This window comes from Xiphophorus couchianus, chromosome 11 (genome assembly GCF_001444195.1).
Source record: "Xiphophorus couchianus chromosome 11, X_couchianus-1.0, whole genome shotgun sequence".
Classification (NCBI taxonomy): Eukaryota; Metazoa; Chordata; class Actinopteri; order Cyprinodontiformes; family Poeciliidae; genus Xiphophorus; species Xiphophorus couchianus.
The window spans coordinates 31,365,045-31,384,925 of record NC_040238.1 but is presented as its reverse complement, the minus strand read 5'-3'; the positions used below and the strand labels follow the sequence as shown (position 1 = coordinate 31,384,925).

The 19,881-nt window shown below is 37.4% G+C and overlaps 2 protein-coding genes across 3 annotated transcripts in view; one reads left to right on the top strand and one right to left on the bottom strand.

The window, feature by feature from the left end:
• pou2f3 (POU class 2 homeobox 3) overlaps nt 1-18,150 on the bottom strand; it is a 51,738-nt gene extending 33,588 nt beyond the window's left edge. Inside the window, exons 1-3 of the mRNA XM_028032012.1 lie at nt 17,952-18,150; nt 17,727-17,783; nt 455-483 (exon numbers count right to left, since the gene is read on the bottom strand). Of these exons, the coding sequence (XP_027887813.1) occupies nt 455-483; nt 17,727-17,775 (78 nt within the window). The 5' untranslated portion in view covers nt 17,776-17,783; nt 17,952-18,150. The remainder of the gene's footprint in view (nt 1-454; nt 484-17,726; nt 17,784-17,951) is intronic.
• Nucleotides 18,151-18,955: 805 nt separating this feature from the next.
• trim37 (tripartite motif containing 37) overlaps nt 18,956-19,881 on the top strand; it is a 43,257-nt gene continuing 42,331 nt past the window's right edge. For both annotated transcript variants that reach the window (XR_003597277.1, XM_028031467.1), the window contains exon 1: nt 18,956-19,215. The gene's annotated coding sequence lies outside the window, so the exon portion shown is untranslated. The remainder of the gene's footprint in view (nt 19,216-19,881) is intronic.

The window sequence follows — 19,881 nt, the reverse complement described above, 5'->3', positions numbered from 1 at the left end:
ATAAAACACTCCAGGTTTTTTATTAGAACAATTCTGCACAATATTTTTCAATAATAAATGAAGCCATCATGTGAAATTTGTTTCTTGTATTCATGTATGTTATCTTTGGCTAGCATTAAAGTCTGTCTGATGATCTTAAAGCAAAGTAAATTAAATTGCGTCTCTTTTGCTAAATGTTCTTTCTGGAGTCAAATAAACTTTTTCTGACTGAAAGCTAAACATGCAGTGACTGAATGACAGACTTGCAGATGGGTTTGCATGCAGTTTATTTAATTCAAAAACACATTTGTTTCACCCACAGTGCAGGAAACAAACATTAGATTGCATGCGAGCAAACAGGAAGGGATGGCATCTTTAATAAAAGATCATCCTGACTCATCCTGAGGAAAACAGATGTCATTTACACGGTCCTGATTCAGGAGAATTCAAACTCTGGAATTGATGTCATACTCACCTGTCGATTAAAGTCTATTCCGTTTCGCTCTGGACATGGAAAGAGGAAAATAACAAAACACAGATTTAAAAATGTTGTCTTTCACAAAGCAAAATTAAAAACAAATTGACACAACAACGATTGTTAAATGGGATGTGTTGGATTAGACACACATTAATCACATTTAAACAAAGTATTTCTGAAATCTACCCTCTTTGATTTTGGTTTCATTTGGACACACTAAGTTTAAAACATGCAGTTAAAGTAATTAGGTATTATATTATTTAGAGATGCAGTATTTTTGTGGCTGATATAGATTCCTTGTTTTCTTATGGTCTTATATTATTAACACATTTTATTTATAACACTTGGCATTTACAGATATCTCAAAATGATATCTGTTTTACATTAAAACAATTGATATAAAACAGCTACAAACAATCATTACAAAATACAGATTTAAGCATTACAAGATACGACGAAAAGAAACAAAAACTAAGATAATTCCTGTGTATTCATTAAACATGTGTTCCTAAACTTTATTTCTATGTGTATCAAAGTTAATGCATTTATAGAACAAAAATGGTGGAATTCAATTGCTTAATAGGAAAAGGAAAGAAAGTCATATTTCTATTTATTCTACCAACAATTTTTAGATTTAATTGGATTAATACAGTATAAAATGAGAGAAAATGTTAATGAATCTGAGGTGTTGAAATTATGAAACAAATGGCCGCAGGCCACAGTTTGGACACTCCTGCTCTAAAACAACCAGTTGTCTTATATTATTTTTATTTTCACCTGATGGATTGACCAGGGATCTGTGTGATGTTCAAAGCTTGTAAAAATTGTTTTATAACTTTCTCCCTGACAGGTATGCTTTGTCATCAAGATGTTTGTTCAGTAATGTTCTTAAACTCCTGAGGCTTCCACATAATTCAGTACATTGTATATTATTTTATTATATTAACTCTACCAACTACTTAGCTCACCTTTGAAAGGTTTTGTGTGCACTAAGGGCATCAGGTTAAAAGAGGATGAATACAAGAAAATGTTACGGATAAATCCAATCAAAATTTATTTAAGTTTGCAGATGCAATAGGAAAAAATGTCAAATATTTTCAAGTATGAATTCTTTTGCAAAGCTTGTATGTATAGTCAATGGAGAAATCCTTAAGCCCAGTAAGAACATTTAACATGTGAATCAATTGTGTAATTTTAGTTCTTTTCTGAGACTCCCCATCAAACTTATACAAAAATTCATAATTTCAAGCCTCGAGGTTAATTATTTTACTGTAATTAAAAAAAAGTAATCTTGTTTTCTAAACTATAACACAGAATGTGATGTGTTACTAAACGTTAATAAATATAACAAAAACATGAATTATATTGGTTAATGGTAGTAGTCTATGTAAAGCAAACAGTGTGGATTTGGTTTTTCTGTGTGTCAGTTTAGTTACTGTGTTGTCTTGTCTGCCCTTGATTTCTCCCAGCTGTGTCTTGTGTTCCCTGATTACCCCTTTTGTATTTATTCCTACCTGTGTTGTCAGATCCTTGTCTATACTGCCTAGCTGTCTTACGTTGTATTGTTTTCTACCAGTGCTACCAGCGTTTGAGTTCCTTGCCTTTATGCTCACTTGTGCTGCCTGGACTTCTCTGTGCTATTTGTTGTTCACCATTAAAACTGCCATTATTCATCATAACCTGGGTCAATCGTGTCTACCTCACCACCAAAACCCACAGAACATGACAAATATGCAGATTTTATTTAAAAAATTATTATTGTTGAGCAGATGCTAAAATAAAAGATAAATTAAGTTTTGCATTTTTAATTTAATGTTTTTAGTGGTGTAAGTTTGCCAGTTTTGGCCCCCAGGGCAAAACATTTGGACAGTGCTGATTTAGATCAAAACATTTTCATGTGCTAGAATGGCCTAGTCAAAGTCCAGACCTAAATCTAATTGAAAATCTGTATCAAGACATAAAAACTGATCATCACAGATGTTCTCCATAGAATCTGATTGAGCTTGAGTTGTTGAGACAAACCTCAGAAACTTGCAGTTGTAACTGTAGTGAAAGGACATGTTGACTCAAGGGACCTTGAAACAAATGCTTGCCATACTCTTGATATTTTTGTTTCTGAAAATATGTGTAGATTTCCTTTCAATTTGCACTAGTTTTTGTTAGCTATACACATAAAATTCCAGTAAAACGCATCAAAATGTGGAAAAGTTCAAGCGAAACAAATACTTTTATTAATAAATAAAAAAGCACTTTTATGAAGATTTCCAACTGCGTGTGTGAAGAGACAGAGTATGGTGGTACAAAGGTTCGCTGGATAAGCTTGCATCATTTGAATGTCAAATTGGGCCTATTGGGCTGTGTGTGAGAGTCAGAGAGAGAGCAAACGAAAGAGGGAGAGGGCAGGTTTAAACACAAAATGCAAATACACTTATAACCCCCCTACCACCATGAACCAGCCCTTCTTTCCCCCTGCAGCACAGCCAGTTTCACAGCCAAGGTTCCAGTATGGAAATGATCAGAACATGCAAATCAGCTCAGAGTGCAGGAAACCTGGTTCTGCACACGCACGCATGCACACACAAACACACCCCCACGAGCACCCAAACGCCCACACATGCGACTCGTGATAGTTACACATCAGTGCATAGACACAAAAAGTCACTAAGAAAATTAAATAAATATTTAGTTTTTTCAGGAAAAATTTGTTGGTTCAGGCGAACCATTAAAAAAAAAAAAAAAAACTGGTTAAAAAAAGGAACAGAAAGTGTCACATTTTCTACTTTCACACATTACTTGTATGAATTATTGCCCAAAAAGTCTTGATTTTGTCAAAACATTTTCTATATTCTTTTGAAAAAGTCTTGAACAACATTTTTTTCATTTTTCTATAGATATTGGTCACTTTTCTACTCATTAGCTTTATTTTTACCTATGAATTTTGGATTACTCAGACACAATGAACCAGTGATATGTCATGGTTAACAGTCAAACTGTCAAAAAAAAATCATTTTAAATTTAAACCTTAGGCCTTTTCTTATTAACAAATGTGCAGAAATATAGATTGTTCTGATTTCTTTCTCTGGATCTATGAAATACTCTACAACATAGTCACATATTTTTTATTTTTTATTTACTGTAGACGATTTGTAAACTTTTGTAATCGATTTGTAAAAAATCCTTGAATCCTTGTAGTTAACTGATTTTACTGATAGCAATGAAGAAAACTCATGGGTGTTGTGGTGGTGCATTCTTGATGCAGCTGTCACAGGTTAGAACCTGACCTGATGACTTTTGCAGCATGTCTTCCTCCTCTCTAACATTTTAACACAGACCACAGATATATAAATTTAACATTCGCTTATTGAGATTATCAATTCTGCTAAATTTGATTTAATGGTTTCAGCATAGAATCCATTCATACAATCTTGGATCTAGCATGATGAGCTAGATCTGCTGCCCTGCGCATCTCTGCTGGATACAAAGGGACAAAAGTGGGAGTTCATTCGTGTGGTTTTAGAAGCTCTTCCATTTTGTGTCTATTGAGTTTTTAATAGGCGCCATAGAGACTGTTTTTTTTTTTGACTGAGCATTATGGGACAAGTTTTACAGATAAATGCCCACACAGCAACTCTGAAATTATTTGGTATGACGCAGTTTGATTCAAAAAATAGAATAAAATAAGATTTAAAAAAGCACAACAAAACAGCGTGTCACGTTACAGGGAGGTGAGCACGAAAGCTGCTCCACGGGCTGAACTACCAGGTGATTATTTGAAGAGGTGGGTGATACTGGGACTTTTGGTATTGATCCAAAACTAAGTAAATGCAGGGCCAGAATCGCTGATATCGATACAATACCAATACTTTTTCAGATTTAAGCTTAATAGATCCAAAGGATTCAACAGGATCCAAAAGACCTAGGATAGAATTTCGAAAAAACATTGTACGTGACAACAAAATACTTTATTATCATAATCATCATTTTTGTTTAGAAACAACTGAACACAAAACAAAGTTTCTCTTAACATTAGGAAAATAAATATTTTTTGTAGTAGAAAATGAGAAACCACAATACAAAAATAAAATAAAAATTTTCCCTTCACTATCTTTTCTAGTTCTTTATTTCTTTCTTCAAATGGAATTGTTCTTAGGAAAAACAGTAAAAAAAAAAAAAAAAAAATAAGGAATTTTCTTCTTTTCAGTGCAATTCTTCAATAAACAGAGCGTAAAAAAATATCACTCAGTACAACTTAAAACTGCTGTCTCTGGGTCGTGGGTCTGGGTCTGCGGGGCCAGGGAATGGGGGATGTCTCTCCTCTTCTCTGCTTCTGCAGCTCCGTGTTTTCTGCTGCATGGTTTTTCATATGCTTGTAGAGATTTTTTGTGTTTCCATTGTATTTAACAGCCCTGCTGCAAACTATACAGCTTGCTGTAGTTTCATTTTCCGCAATAAAATAAAGCCAAATGACGCTTCTCTTCCTCTCAGACATTTGGATACTGCGGTGTCTCTCTTCATTGTGTGACGTGTTGATTCAAGGAGTGCGCTGAGTGGGCAGGCCAGGCTTGAGCCTCCTGCATGTTTGACTGGCGCCGCTGAGTCATGTGACGGAGCAACAACAAAAGACGAGACAGTGAGCTTCTCTGTGCCGTGTGACACATCGCAAGGGTACTCTCACAGAGAGAGCGAGTAGACTTTGATGAACCCATGTGTGCATCAGTCAGTGAGAAAAAAACTTGAGTATCGATCTTTTTACATGAGTCACGTTCAATATTAATACCAATGGTATTGATAATATCAATGTTAGGATTCATATCCAAACATTGATATGATGTTACACTATGGATAAATAATTGCACCAAGCTCTCACTTCCACCTATGAGTTGTTGACGAATTCTAAGTGTTAGCAGCATAAAGTTCAATTTTCAAGTTTGGTATGGGAGGATTTTATTGATTGATGATGTCCGGGTTTTTATCGTTTTGGGGGGACGGACCAATAAGCATCCTTAAAAAGTTGAGTATGGCAGTCTTTCTCCTGCTTCCTACTGGCTGGTTCAGAGCGAACTGCGGGGAAGAGCACAGCCGGTGTATTTACACAGGTGAGCAGATAGATTGAACAGTGCGGCCTGCTGCGCTGTATTTGATGTTTTATTTTTACGGACGAACCGGAAAATAAATGTACCAAGAAATAGGTGGCGGAGCACATTGTGGCGATACATAGCTGGTAGATGTGTTTCAGAGTGTGACGAACAAAGATGTCAAATCCCATTGCTAACATGGACACAAAAGCTATAAATAGCTGGGCAAGGTGAGAGTTCAACTATTAAATTGACTGCAGATAAAAACAAACTAAAAGCTGGAGTATATTTTTCATAGGCGTATTTGTGAGCCTGCCTCTTTATTATTAAATTGAGTATAATTTTTGATTTTTATATAACTTTTCTTCAAGTTAACTTAGAAAGTGAGTTATTATTGTTACAGGTTAATTTTCTAAAGGAATTGTTCGGAATGCTCAAGTATGAATAAGTGGACTGATGTTGATATCGGATAGTAACAGTGTTATTATGTTACATTTACCAATATTTTATTTGATCAAAATCTGTGTATCCAGTTACTTGATTGATAGTAAGAATAATCAATAGAATACTCGATTACTAAAATATTTGTTTACAACAACCTTACTTTGTTCACAAAAATATATCATTCTCACAGCACGCTCACCGCCCTCCTCTAAAAGTGCGACCATGGGTTAAATATGCGCTTCAAATTGAACTAAACACAGCTAACACTGTGGCTTTTAAACTTGACTCATACCTTTATGAATTCTTCAAAGAATCATGAGTCCTCACAGGGGTTGATATAAATGTCCATACAGGTCAGCCTGTGTCCAGTTAGAGTGAAAGCATCCCTGCCGAGGTAAACTTCAGAGATCAAACAGTACGCTGGCCAACACACAGCAGTGCCAGCTCCCTGTTCAAGGGATCAACTATAAAAACTATATATCCATCTTTCAGGAATAATTCTGCTCTGCCAGTAAAATGCTCCAATCTAGGTCTTAAATTATATTTAAAGTATGCAAATTTGGTAATTTATTGCTTCATATATCCTCTTTCTTTTGTCAGTTCCTGATTAGTAATCTCACTGATATGGCTTAAAAATTCTAAAAAATGTCCAGATTTTCAGTGCTAATACCTAAATTAGGTCCATTTACATCTTAATTTTTAACTCTTCAGTTATTACTTCTTACACCACTTACTATTTTATCTTTCTTCACAATAAGCCAATTCATGCTTCTGATTCCGGCTTATTGTATTTCTAGGCCATGAAAATCTTCCAAGTAAAGTGTGCACTATTAGCTCATAAGAACATAATTTTAATGAGGTTTTGGATTAAAAACAGAGTGACTGTTGAAGCTTGCTAGGAAATCATTGAAGTTAGGCATCATAGGTTTAAAAACACTTTTCTCACCTGCTAGAGTGAAAAAAAGGAACTTGACTTAAGTTATTAAAAAAGTCAAATCTAATTCCTGAAGGTTTTCAGTTAGATTATGTTAGTTATTTTACATTACACTCTAAAAAGTGTTTTTGGCTTATTTATATTAATCTCACTTAATTTATTTGGTTTAGTGATGACAACTTACTTTTTTGTGTTCAATACACTTAAAAGTTACAAATCTTACTAACTTAAATTAACATAAAGGAACTTTTTATTTTGACTTTCCTTGAAACAATTGAGTTCAATGCTAGTTTCGAATCCTGCCTCTGACCAACTCAGTCTATTATGCTCACCAAACTTAGTAAATTGAGTTGGATAAACTTAATGATTTGATTTGGATGATCATACTAAGTTTTTACAACTTAATTCATTAAGTGTGTTTAACACTACAAGTTTAAGACATTGTTACTCAAATAATTTATTTTTGTCTAATAAATAATTAAAATCTCTTTGACTAAATTCTACAAAAGGCCAACTCAAACTTTTAAGTTGGTCCAAACTAAAAAGCTAAAATATCCGAAATTACATGATCACTGCATTGTACTTAAAATACAGCTAGAATTTTAATTATTTTAAATGTAATTTTAGTTTAACTTTAACATGTTATTTTAGTTTTGGTAAGATCCTGTACACAGAAAAAAGAAAGTAGTTTATCCAACTTAATTTATTAAGTTGGTTTAACTAAATAATTAAGAGGGGGAAGACATGCATAAAAGGTCATCTGGCTGGCATCGAACCTGCGACAGACACCTCAAGGACTTTGGTCTCCTTTGTAAGCTGTGCTTCAGCCCTACACCACCACAGCACATGTAAGATCTATCCATAGTGAAACCTGTGACATGACGTCAGACATAGGATACAAACACGGCATTGAACTTAATGTGTGTTTGAGTGTTTGAGTCTGTTTTGGATTAACTGAAATCCAAAAAATAGGACAGCAAATGGTTCTAATTTGGATCTTTTTATTATTATTTGTTTATTTTTACAAAATTTTAACCAGGTGAAGCTAAAAGGCCTCTTGTGGAGTTTTTGATAGTGCATCTTTACAGACAAAAGTTTTTTTTTTTAATCTAAAGTGCAAAATGTACTTAATCCTTGTACAATTTTGGCTTATGTTGTTCTTTGAGCAGATTACCTTTTTTAGAGTCTGTATACTCCAGTCAAAGATTAATCCAATACTAAATTAGTTTATGACTATAATCTATTAATCACAATTAATCTGATTAATTGTTTCAGCCCTAGCCTATAAATATTAAAATGTGGTTGGAAAATTGTTCAGGTTGATCTGGTTGGCCAAGCAAGCATAATTGTCAATACCGGGCTTAATCTGGACTAATGGGACAAAAGTGTCTTAATATTTCTGAGCGAAATGAAAACAATGACTCTGCAACATGAAATATTTATAAAATTATGTGCATTAAGGTGGAAGTGATTAAGTTTTAATTGCAGGTTTATTCCCAAGAGCTCTGAATTTTTCCTTTGAATATGACGCCAAAGCACAACTGCACAGCTGTGGTTCAATCCATTATTGTATTTTAGGGAAAACGCGCCGTTAAAATTCTCCAGAATAATTGTCTAGACTCGAGCAGGTCATTTTATTTGAATAAACCAGCCTCGCATGTGGTTCTGGATGCGAGCCACTGCTGCCTAGTTTTAGAGTATGAATGACACACATTGTTACTTCGCGTGACAGGACACCTTTTTCTTTTTTTTCCTTTTTCTTTCTTGCTTGCTGTTTTCTCTGGGTTTTTTTTACTTCCTCCCACATTTCAGAAACACACTCACTTTACTGATGGTAAAGTGAGTTTACCACCCGTATGCGTAAATGATCCCTCTTGGCCTGAGGGATCCTCAGTCAAACGGCCTTTTGATGGACTGGTTACCAGTTTAAGCTCCAGCAGGCATGTCATTCTTAGAGCAAGATCAAACTTGTAAGGGACAAATAAATGAGAATTTTAGGAAAAAATTTACATCCTGCTTGACCTCAATTACAATGAAAAATAAAATAGCCGATATTAAGATTTTCACTGTTTTGGCGTTATCACCATTACGTATTTAAAATTATCTAACAAATTTTTTATATCAAACAAAGATCACCTGAGGAAATTTCAGAAAAACTGGTTTTAAATGATGTAGCTCCAAGTGAAAAACTTGGAAAAACATATTATTAGGGTGTTTTCACACCTGATAGTCTGGAAGACTTGGTTTGATTGGGACAGAAATTGCAACATTTGTAACATTTTCAGCTGTTCACTTTCACACTGCACTGTGTCAAATGATTCAAACCCTTTGAAAAACCTGTTAAGTCCCTCGCTTGTGGTAGTGCAGCATCAAGAACCACTGAAGGATCAATAAGAAAACCTCTGGTCTGGTTGGGGTTCACATGTGCATTTGAACCGCACCAGAATTGCCTTCAACCAAGACCTTGGTTTTTGGCAGACCAGAGTCTGCTTTTTTGGTCCAAATCAGTGTGATTGTGCATTCACTCCTCCTCAAATGAACCAGACTTTCTAGGGAAACAGACAGAAATTCAACTAAAGCATCATAAACACGGCTGAAGTGAATCCAGAGTTGGGTAGTAACTGTTTATATTTACTCACTTAAATTTGAAAAAAAATACTATCAGGCATAATTTTACTACTCCTACTTGAGTAAAATTTCTGTATACTCTGCCCACTATGAGTAACTTCAGCGAATAAAGAACAAACTTGTTTCAATCCAAAAATTCACCGGACAGGCTCACACCTGCAGTTTTTGTTAGACTTTCAAAAGTTTTATATTGAAATTTGTCTTTTGTCTGATTGTGTTATTTTGTAATTAAGTTATATAAATGAATTATTTTCACTCTGGTCTTTAAAATACTAAAATCTCCTCATGACTATACTTTTAAGTCACAAGTGAATAAATTTATTCAGGGCACAAGTCATTAAAAATCATAGTGGTGCATATATTCATATTTCAGCCATGGTCAAAGTGGTCATCATCAGCCAACAGAAACTGCGTTTCAAATACAAGTGCATGCAAATTTTTGTCTATATTTTGCTAAAAACACAATTTCACAATTGCAGTGTTGCTCACTGATTAGAGTGAGAAATGAAGACAACTTTTTCACCCCAAATCATTTTTGAAATCGCCATCACGCCCACAAATATCGCACGATTGGTATTAAAATCGGTCCTGACATTGATACGCATGTCTGCTCCGGTAAAATGTTTTCGAAATTTATCTAGACCGTACGGTTTTCTGTCACGGTGCTTCAGAGCAAAGTCATGTGACAGGATTTTCTAGGCTGTCTCAGGCTCTGTCACTAACAGTTCACACCTTGGTGAGAAACTTATTTAACATAGCAACGGAACTCAAGAGGTTATTGGCTGCTGATTAGGACTACAAATACGCATCACTGTAGTTCTATCTATAGTGGAACCATCAGTTGAAACAGATCAGGACTGAACTGGCCTTTAGAACTACTTGCTGCGATGGGCTGTATATAACTGATTTAACTCAGTAACTGTTACACATGGGATTAGTTTGGCCCTTTGAAATGAAGCTTAACAAAAATTTCAAAATAAAAGCCTTGAATATTTTTACATCATGTAATTGCTCTTTTTGGCTTTATTTGACTTTTTCATCCAAAGCACTGTTACACATGGTATTAGTTTGGCCCTTTGAAATGAAGCATACTGAAAATTTCAAATTAAAAGCCTTGACAATTTTACATCAGGTATTTGCTCTTTTGGGCATTATGTGACTTTTTTATCCAAAGCACTGATAAACATGGGATTAGTTTGGCGCTTTGAAATGAAGCTTAACAAACATTTCAAAATAAAAGCCTTTAATATTTTTACATCAACTACTTGTGTTTTGAGCATTATATAACTATTTTAACCCAATGACTATTACGCATGGTATTAGTTTGGCCCTTTGAAATGAAGTTTAACAAAACTTCCAAAATAAAAGCCTTGAATATTTTTACATCATGTAATTGCTCTTTTTGGCTTTATTTGACTTTTTCATCCAAAGCACTGTTACACATGGTATTAGTTCGGAACTTTAAAATGAAGCATAATAATAATTTCAAAATAAAAGCCTTTAATATTTTTACATCAACTACTTGTGTTTTGAGCATTATATAACTGATTTTATCCAATGACTGTTATTCATGGGATTAGGTTGGCCCTTTGAAATGAAGTTTAACAAAAATTCCAAAATAAAAGCCTTTAATATTTTTACATCAACTACTTGCGTTTTCAGCTTTATATAACTGATTTAACCCAATGACTCTTACACATGGGATTAGTTTGGCCCTTTGAAATGAAGTTTAACAAAAATTCCAAAATAAAAGCCTTTAATATTTTTACATCAACTACTTGTGTTTTGAGCATTATATAACTGATTTTATCCAATGACTGTTATTCATGGGATTAGGTTGGCCCTTTGAAATGAAGTTTAACAAAAATTCCAAAATAAAAGCCTTGAATATTTTTACATCATGTAATTGCTCTTTTTGGCTTTATTTGACTTTTTCATCCAAAGCACTGTTACACATGGTATTAGTTTGGCCCTTTGAAATGAAGCATACTGAAAATTTCAAATTAAAAGCCTTGACAATTTTACATCAGGTATTTGCTCTTTTGGGCATTATGTGATTTTTTTATCCAAAGCACTGATAAACATAGGATTAGTTTGGCGCTTTGAAATGAAGCATACTGAAAATTTCAAATTAAAAGCCTTGACAATTTTACATCAGGTATTTGCTCTTTTGGGCATTATGTGATTTTTTTATGCAAAGCACTGATAAACATAGGATTAGTTTGGCGCTTTGAAATGAAGCTTAACAAACATTTCAAAATAAAAGCCTTTAATATTTTTACATCAACTACTTGTGTTTTGAGCATTATATAACTATTTTAATCCAATGACTATTACACATGGGATTAGTTTGGCCCTTTGAAATGAAGTTTAACAAAACTTCCAAAATAAAAGCCTTGACAAAATTTTAAATCATACTGAATGGTGCACGTCCACCTTACTTAACGTTCTTGTGATTCTCCACATGCTATTGATTACGTTGCAGCGTTCTTTAGCATCGATGCTAATTTCTAGCATGACAACGCCGGGCCCAAACCGACAGGCACGCCTTGGCAGGCCCCGGCTAAATTTCTTCAGAAATTTTCTAGTTCTGGAAATATTCTTCAGGTCAGCTTTGTAACTGTCTTTATGTATGACTGATGGTTCAGAGTCCATCAGTGCACCTAAATTTTGGCCTTGGTCTCTAGTTTCCAAATGTAATCAAGCTGTGTGACTGTAGAGCGTTCTTTTAGGTCCAAAGATAATAACTTCAGTTTTGTTTCTGTTCAGCTGGAGAAAGTTTTGGCATATCCACACATTGATTTGTTCTAAGCATCTGTTTAGTGCTTGGATGGGTTCAGAGTCACCTGGTGAGATCATAATATAGAGATGTGTTTCATCCACGCAGTTAAGGTAGCTAGTCCATCCATCATTCTTTGATTTCTCCAGTGCCTTCAACAACATCCAGCCTCTGCTGCTGGGTGAGAAGCTGCGGAGGATGGGTGTCAACGACTCAGTGATCTCCTGTGTGATTGACTACTTGACAGGCAGGCCACAGTTTGTCCGTCTGGGCAGTGTCCTGTCTGATGTGGTGGTCAGTGACGTAGGGGCTCCACTGGGAACTGTGCTTTCTCCCTTTCTCTTCACCTTGTACACCACTGATTTCCAGTACAACTCTGAATCATGTTACCTACAGAAGTTTTCTGATGACTCAGCGGTTGTCGGGTGTATAGGGGATGGAGGGGAGTGGGAGTACAGGACACTGGTGGACAGCTTTGTGGAGTGGTCTGACCAGAATCACCTGAGGCTCAAGAAGAAGAAGAAGACACCTTCACGGCCACTAAAGATCAAAGGGGAAGTGGTGGAGGAGGTGGAGGATTACAAATACCTGGGAGTTGTAATCGGCAACAGACTGGACTGGGCATCTAACATTGACGCTGTGTGCAGGAAGGGGATGAGCAGACTCTATTTTTTAAGGAAGCTGAGATCCTTCAATGTGTGCAGCAAGATGTTGGAGACCTTCTATCACAGTGTTGTTGCCGGTGCCATCTTCTTTGCTGCTGTGTGTTGGGGAAGCAGCATCAGAGCCAGCGACTCTAATAGACTAGACAAAATCATCAGGAAAGCTGGCTCTGTACTGGAACTAAGGCTGGAGTCCCTGGAAACTGTGGTGGAGAGGAGGACATTGAAGAAGGTTCTGTCTATTATGGACAATAAACAGCAGCCTCTCCACAACATAGTGGACACACAGCGGAGCACTTTCTCACATAGGCTACTCCAGCTCCTCTGTCGTAGGGACAGATACAGGAAATCCTTCCTGCCACATGCCATCTCACTGAACAATAAAAGCTAAATCATTGTTCTGCACTAATCAGTCCAATTTTGCACAACTGCACTGTGGCACACTTGCTGTACATATATTTACATATACATACTGTTTCTGCATTTTTGAATCCTTGCAAGGACTGCTCTAAGCTGCTTTTTATATTGACAGCATGTTATATTTTATTCTTATTTTATCTTGTCTACAATTGCTACTCAGTGGTGGTTGTTGTGTGTATTGTCTCTATGCTGCTGTAACTGCGAAGTAATTTCCCTGCTGGGATGAATAAATAATTCTATTCTATTCTATTCTATTCATGCTGGACCGTTTGATTCACCGTTTGATTCTGCAACTTCCGCATCTTTGGCTGGCGGAGTTGCAACAGGAGGCAGAGTGGCAACGCCTGACAGCCATTGCGGTGCTGAAAGGCAACCCTCTGCCTCCCAAGCCAGACTATCTCTCCGCCAGCCCAGCTCCAGCTTCTCCGGGACCAGCACCTCCAGAGCCCACCGCTGAGGATCTTCCGCCTCTCGTTGCTGTTCCGGATATTCCGCCTCTCGTTGGCTGCTCCGGATCTTCCACCTCTCGCCGCGGCTCCCGCTCCAGAGACAGCTCCAGCCACTGTTCCCATGGTGATGGGATTCCAGGCGGCCCGCCTGGCACCTGGCCGACAGGCGGTGCGGCTGAGGGAGTTTCCGGCCCCAGTTAGTGGGTTATCGGCCCCAGTTAGAGGGTGCCTGTTCCGAATCTCTGCCCCTTAGTGCCAGTTCCGAGTCTCCGCCCCTTAGTGCCAGTTCCGAGACTTTTAGTGTTCCTCCCGAGACCCCACCTCTCAGTGTTCCTCCCGAGACCCCGCCTCTCAGTGCTCCTCCCGGGACTGTTCGTCGCCGCCTCCGTGGTTCCCGCCTCCAGCGCCGCGGACGACCGCCGGACCACCGCTGGACCACCGCTGGACCACCGCTGGACCACCTCCATGGTTCCCGCCTCCTTTGCCTCCGCCCACCCTGTGGGTAGTTTTTTGTTTGTTTTTTAACTCTTGGCCCTTCCTGTGCCTCCGCCCACTCCGTTGGGTCGTTTTTTGTTGTTTTGGACTCTGGCCCCCCGTCCATCGCCCCTCTGCCCACCCTTGTTGTGTTTTTGGTTTTATTGGGCGTCTGGTAGCCACCCTTGAGGGGGGGGTACTGTCATGTTCCATGTTTTTCTGTGTGTTTATTTCGAGTTTTCTGTGTCTCTGTGTCTCCGTGTTGTCCTGTTCTCCACTCGATTACTCCCAGGTGTTTCTCGTTCCCTAATTACCCCCTGTGTATTTAGTGTCACCTGTGTGTCTGTGTCTTTGTCGGGTCCTTGTCTAATGTGCGCTCAGTCCTTCTTGTGTTATCAGTTGCTACCGGCGTTGAGCCCTGGCTTCCGCTCAGTCGTGCTGCCTGTGTTATTGGACTTGTTTTGGACTGTGTTTGACGTTTCCTTATCATTAAAACAACCATTATTCATTTCACCTGGGTCATCTGCGTCTGCCTCACCACCTACACCGCACCGTTCCTGACAGTTTATCATTAGAAAGCTATTTAACTGTTTAAACAGCTTTTTCAATAATTTTGCTGATGGAGATTGGCCTGTAATTCTGCAGTTGTGATTTGGCCAGATTGTTATTTTTTATCAGTGGTTTGCTAACTGCTGTTTTTAAAAGCCTGGGGGAGAACACTTGATGAGAGGAATGAGTTTACTATTTAGATCAGATCATTAGCAATGACAGGCAGGACTTTTTTAAAGAAAGGTGTGGGTATGATGTCAAGACAGCAGGAACTTGAGCTTAATTCATTTATGATTTCTTCTATGCTTTTATAGCTAAGTAGTTGAAATTGAGTCATGTTTTTTTGCATTTTTTATGTTTGACTACAGCACTTAGAGTGGATGTTTAGATTAATCCTCTTATTTTTTGAAGTTTCTTGGCAAAAAAGTTGGCAAATTCATTGCAGGCTGCATTAGATTACAGTTCAGGTGGTACAGTCACAGGAGGGTTTGTAAGCCTGTCAGCTGTTGCAAATAAAGCTTGAGCATTGTTAATGTTTTTGTTTATGATCGCCACAAAAATCATAAACATGATTTAAAGTTTAGTGATAGCTACACAGTCTTCCTTTGTAAATTTCATAATAAAGGTGAAGTTGAGTTTTACAGCATTTACATTTGGTCCTACAGCAAAGTTGTCCTGCAGATCTAACTGTTTGTGCATTTCACAAACACAACTTTCACTTTAAACTTCGATTCAACATATTTGAATAACATGCAACTTTTTATGAACTTTGCAATGCTGTGAGAGCTCTGGTAGTGTCAGCTGCACTCTACTGCTGTTTACAAACAAGTGTGATGTGAAAAAAGTTTCTCTGTTGCAGTTTTGCGAAATACAGAAATTTTGATACTGCTGAACAACCACCTCATTTTAAAGCAAAAACTATTTATCAAAAAACTTGTTTTTCCAAAATGATCATGTTGATTGTTATTTCAATTTGTGTAATTTTGTGGTCAATGGAAACACAGATGTGCTGTGGTGGCATAGGGGTTAAGCACAGCCCACATAAGGAGGCCTTAATCCTTGACACGGCTGTTGTAGGCTCAATTCCTGGCCTGGTGACCTTTGCTGCATGTTTTCCCTCTCTCTCATTACTGTACTTTCCTGTCGAAACCAGTAGGAAACACAGCTAGTTTGTGACCTTAAACTTGTGAGGATTTGGATTTTGTGTGTGTTTTTTCAGTAAATTGAGTCTTGTGTTGTTTGGTCTACCCCTTGATTGTTTCCAGCTGTCCCTTGTTTTTTTCTATTGCCCTCTGTGTATTTAAATCCACCTGTGTCTCTTGTCTATTGTCACTTGTCCCTATATCTCATTCCTGTTTTACAATTGCTGCCAGTGTCTGAGTCCCTTGCCTCATTGCTCACCTGTGCTACCTGGATTTCTGTACACTTCATCATTAAAATCATAATTTTCTCACTTCAGTCTGGGTCCTCCATGTCTATCCTCACCACCAACAAACACATTTCATGACACTTGTGTTAGGAAGGAGCGCAATGATCCAAAGCAAACCAACAAGTCCACACCTGAATGACTTAAAAATATGTTGATTTTGGAGTAGCCTAGTTAAAGATCAGGCTTGACTCTGACAGATATTACTGTATGACCATGAAAAGTGAATTCGTGCTCTCAAGCCCTTCAACGCAGCTGAATTGCAGCAATTCTGCATTACTTTTTCCACATAGTTTGTTTAGCTTATATATATATATATATATATATATATATATATATGAAATCAAAGTATGAAAAAAGCATTTTGTATCTACTTTGGTTACTTTTCAAATTCAAAACCACTTTATTGATCCCAAAGAGAAAACAAATGTTGCTGTAATTCATATCAAATCAAACTTCTTGAAGATTCTCCTGTAGTAGTCTGTATTACAGCTTATTTGAAGAAGCCTCCAACTGAAGACACTGTTTTTAAGTAGTTTGACGATCTGAAACATTTCAAGGCACTCTACATATAGGTTTACACACATTTTGCCAGGAGAGAACTACTTGCACATGATCACTTGAGATCCCTTCATTAGCACAGTGTGCAAACAAAACTTCTAGGAGGCAGTTTTCCACAGGGGAGCAGGTGCTGGTGGAGAGTCACCTGAGATAAACGTTTCATTTTCTGTTTAGTGAACCCTCACCCAAACTATAAAGAAAACCCCTCCATCTGTAGTTACTCTCTATGTGGTTTTGTTTGTTTTGGATTATCTCCAAAGTTTTTTTTTGCTTGGATGACACTCCGCTGGAGATTTTAAAAGGTCTAAACGGACAAAGAACTGAGTCATTTATCACTTCCATGAAGCAAAGGCATTCACTTCTCTCATGCAGCCATTGTTTTGAATAAAAGTTCCACATTTTTCTACTGCTTGTTCCTGATTTTTCTGTGTGGTGGGCTGGCTGGCATCCTCAGCCTCTGGGCTTTCGGTGTCTCTGAGAAAAATAGCTTGAGGCACATATTCGAACAGAAGCCAACCGCCAAAGTGACTGCGTACAAAACACCGAAAGGTTTCTGCTTTTTATGACAAACCAATGTTTTGCATGTTAAATACAGCAACAAATGTGCAAATATTTCGCCAGAGGAGACCCTAAAAGAGCAAAATATAAAAAAGCAAAAGGCATGTACTCAGATCGTCTATGAAGAAAATATCTTGATGCCTCAAAACAACAACATGACCCTACAGTTCAGGAAATTTAATCCACTCCTAATGTTTTGTAAATAGTGATTTGTGGAGAAAGTCCAGCAGTTTCAAATCAAACATAGCAGCTTTCCTGACACACATCTGTGTGTTGTTATTTTCACCTGTTCAGGGTGAAATTTCCTTACCTTTCTGGTCAGCCGGAGCCTCCGACTGCTCCACTGGGTCTGAGCTCATCTTAATATCTGTAATGATAAATATAGCTGATTTTCCTACAGGATTGTAACTTTACCAGGACAATGAAGCACTCAAGCCACCCAGGAAAATGATCTCGAGCTTATTCTAATGCGCCCTCCCCTCCAAACTGCTGCACAAACCCCACTTGTAACATTCATAAAAGAAGAGTGACTTACCTTAGGATGGAAAGTTTTAGAGCTGCTCTCACGTCTTTCTGTCTTTCTCGGTTTATTCAAGAGGACAAGGGTGTTGGGATAAAGAGTTTTGGAAACCCACAGCTGCTCATCAGCATTTTCCTAAGTGGAGAAGCGTTCATCTCTGCTGTGCAGCCTGCGCCGCCTGATAAGCTGATTTGCATGTGTCTCTGTGCGTCCTATCCTGCTTCAGACCGTTTGCATAAAACAACAATAGGGTTACTGCGAATATACAGCGCACATGTGTGTGCATCCATACAAAAAGGGCAGAGTGGAGTCATCTTCAGGGTGCTTTGGATAACAAGGTGATGTTTGTATTATTCCTGCCAACTGAGATAGGTCAGCGATGGCGTGGAGCAGCTCATCCCTATAAATTTGTCAGCGCTGATTTCCATGCAGCCCTTTTTTCAAATAAAAAGGTTGGACACTTCAGACATTGAAAATGTAAAAATGGCAACAGAATGCAATGTTTGATGTACAGAGCAGAAAGTCAAAAAAAAGGTCACAATTTATATAGAGTTTAATAGAAAGTTATAAATATTTTGGGATATAATATAAATATTATTAAAAATTACCTTAATCCTTTGCAGATTTTTTTTTTATATGAGAATGCTATTTGTAATGCGTGTGTAGTATTTCTTTTTTCTTATGTTGTAAATTTGTCCTTACTGCAGAGTCTCTTTTTGTTTTGTCTTTTTACCTTTGCGTGAATCTATAATTCCATTTGGCCTGCTGGTACACTTGAATTTCCCCCACTAAGGGACAATAAAGAATATATTTATATTTTATTCTGTTATGGATGTTCTTATTTTCAAAAGGTACCTTTAAAAGGTACCTCATTTGTCAGAACAAATGAGTCATAGGAACACATTCTTTTTTTAATGATTGTAAGCGCTTTAGGCCTGATCGACAAAGGCTGTAATGACCCACTGTAACAACAGGGGGCGGTAATAGAACGTAGAGGTGTGGTGACTATGGTGAAAATCTACAGAAGAAGCTGATCGCTAGGGGACAGTGCAAACAGCTACATCTTCAGTTTGGCCCAGAATGTGGCCTTTTCAATAAAACGCGGTATTATGACGTTCTTACATACCTAACCGAGCTTTTTTTTTTTTTTTTTAAACGTAAATTGTTTCGTTGAACATGTTCTTTGCAACTGATGGCGATGTTGTAATATGATTCAGCCATTTGTGACGGTTTGTTGATCAGGTGAAGCGGACGGAGCCGAGGAGGAGTCTCCGAAGAGGTGAGACAGCCTCCCGCTAAAGGCTGCTACATCATGGCTTCACTGCTCTCTGTGGAGGAGAAAAAAAGCTGCCCTGTTTTTCAGTCAGTTTGGGTTCAGTTATCGGGTTTATGTTTAGTAATATATGAGCAGTTCAGATCAACGACAGCTCTATTTTTCTTCTTTTTTCTTTTGACATGTTAATGTCTTCTGAGACTGGGCCCATTCATGTATAACATCCAGCTATCCGTTTAAAACAACTGCTTGTGCCAAAGTAAAACTGTACTTTGTAGACTTAATATTTTGTCATCTGCGCCATATTTTAAAATTATGATAATAATTTTACTAATGATGATAACAACAATAATTATAATAATAATGGATAAAAACCTCGGAGTCTTGAATGCTACTTTCTTTCCTAAGTCATGGGAAAACAGCAATTGATGTACTTAGTTCTTCAACAGTGTTACTATTTGAAGTAGTTTGAATTGTTTTACTTTTCTTAAGTGTGAGGGATTTTCTTTTGCACATGAAGAGTTGAGGCCATCATCACATTTGTCACTGATCCACCATCAGTTGACACTTCGGGGTCAAACAGATTTATGTTGGGAATGTTGTTAAAGTTGAGTTCAGAGTATACATGGACTACATTGGCAAGGCTACTAGCCCTGTTGTCCTGCGGTCTTT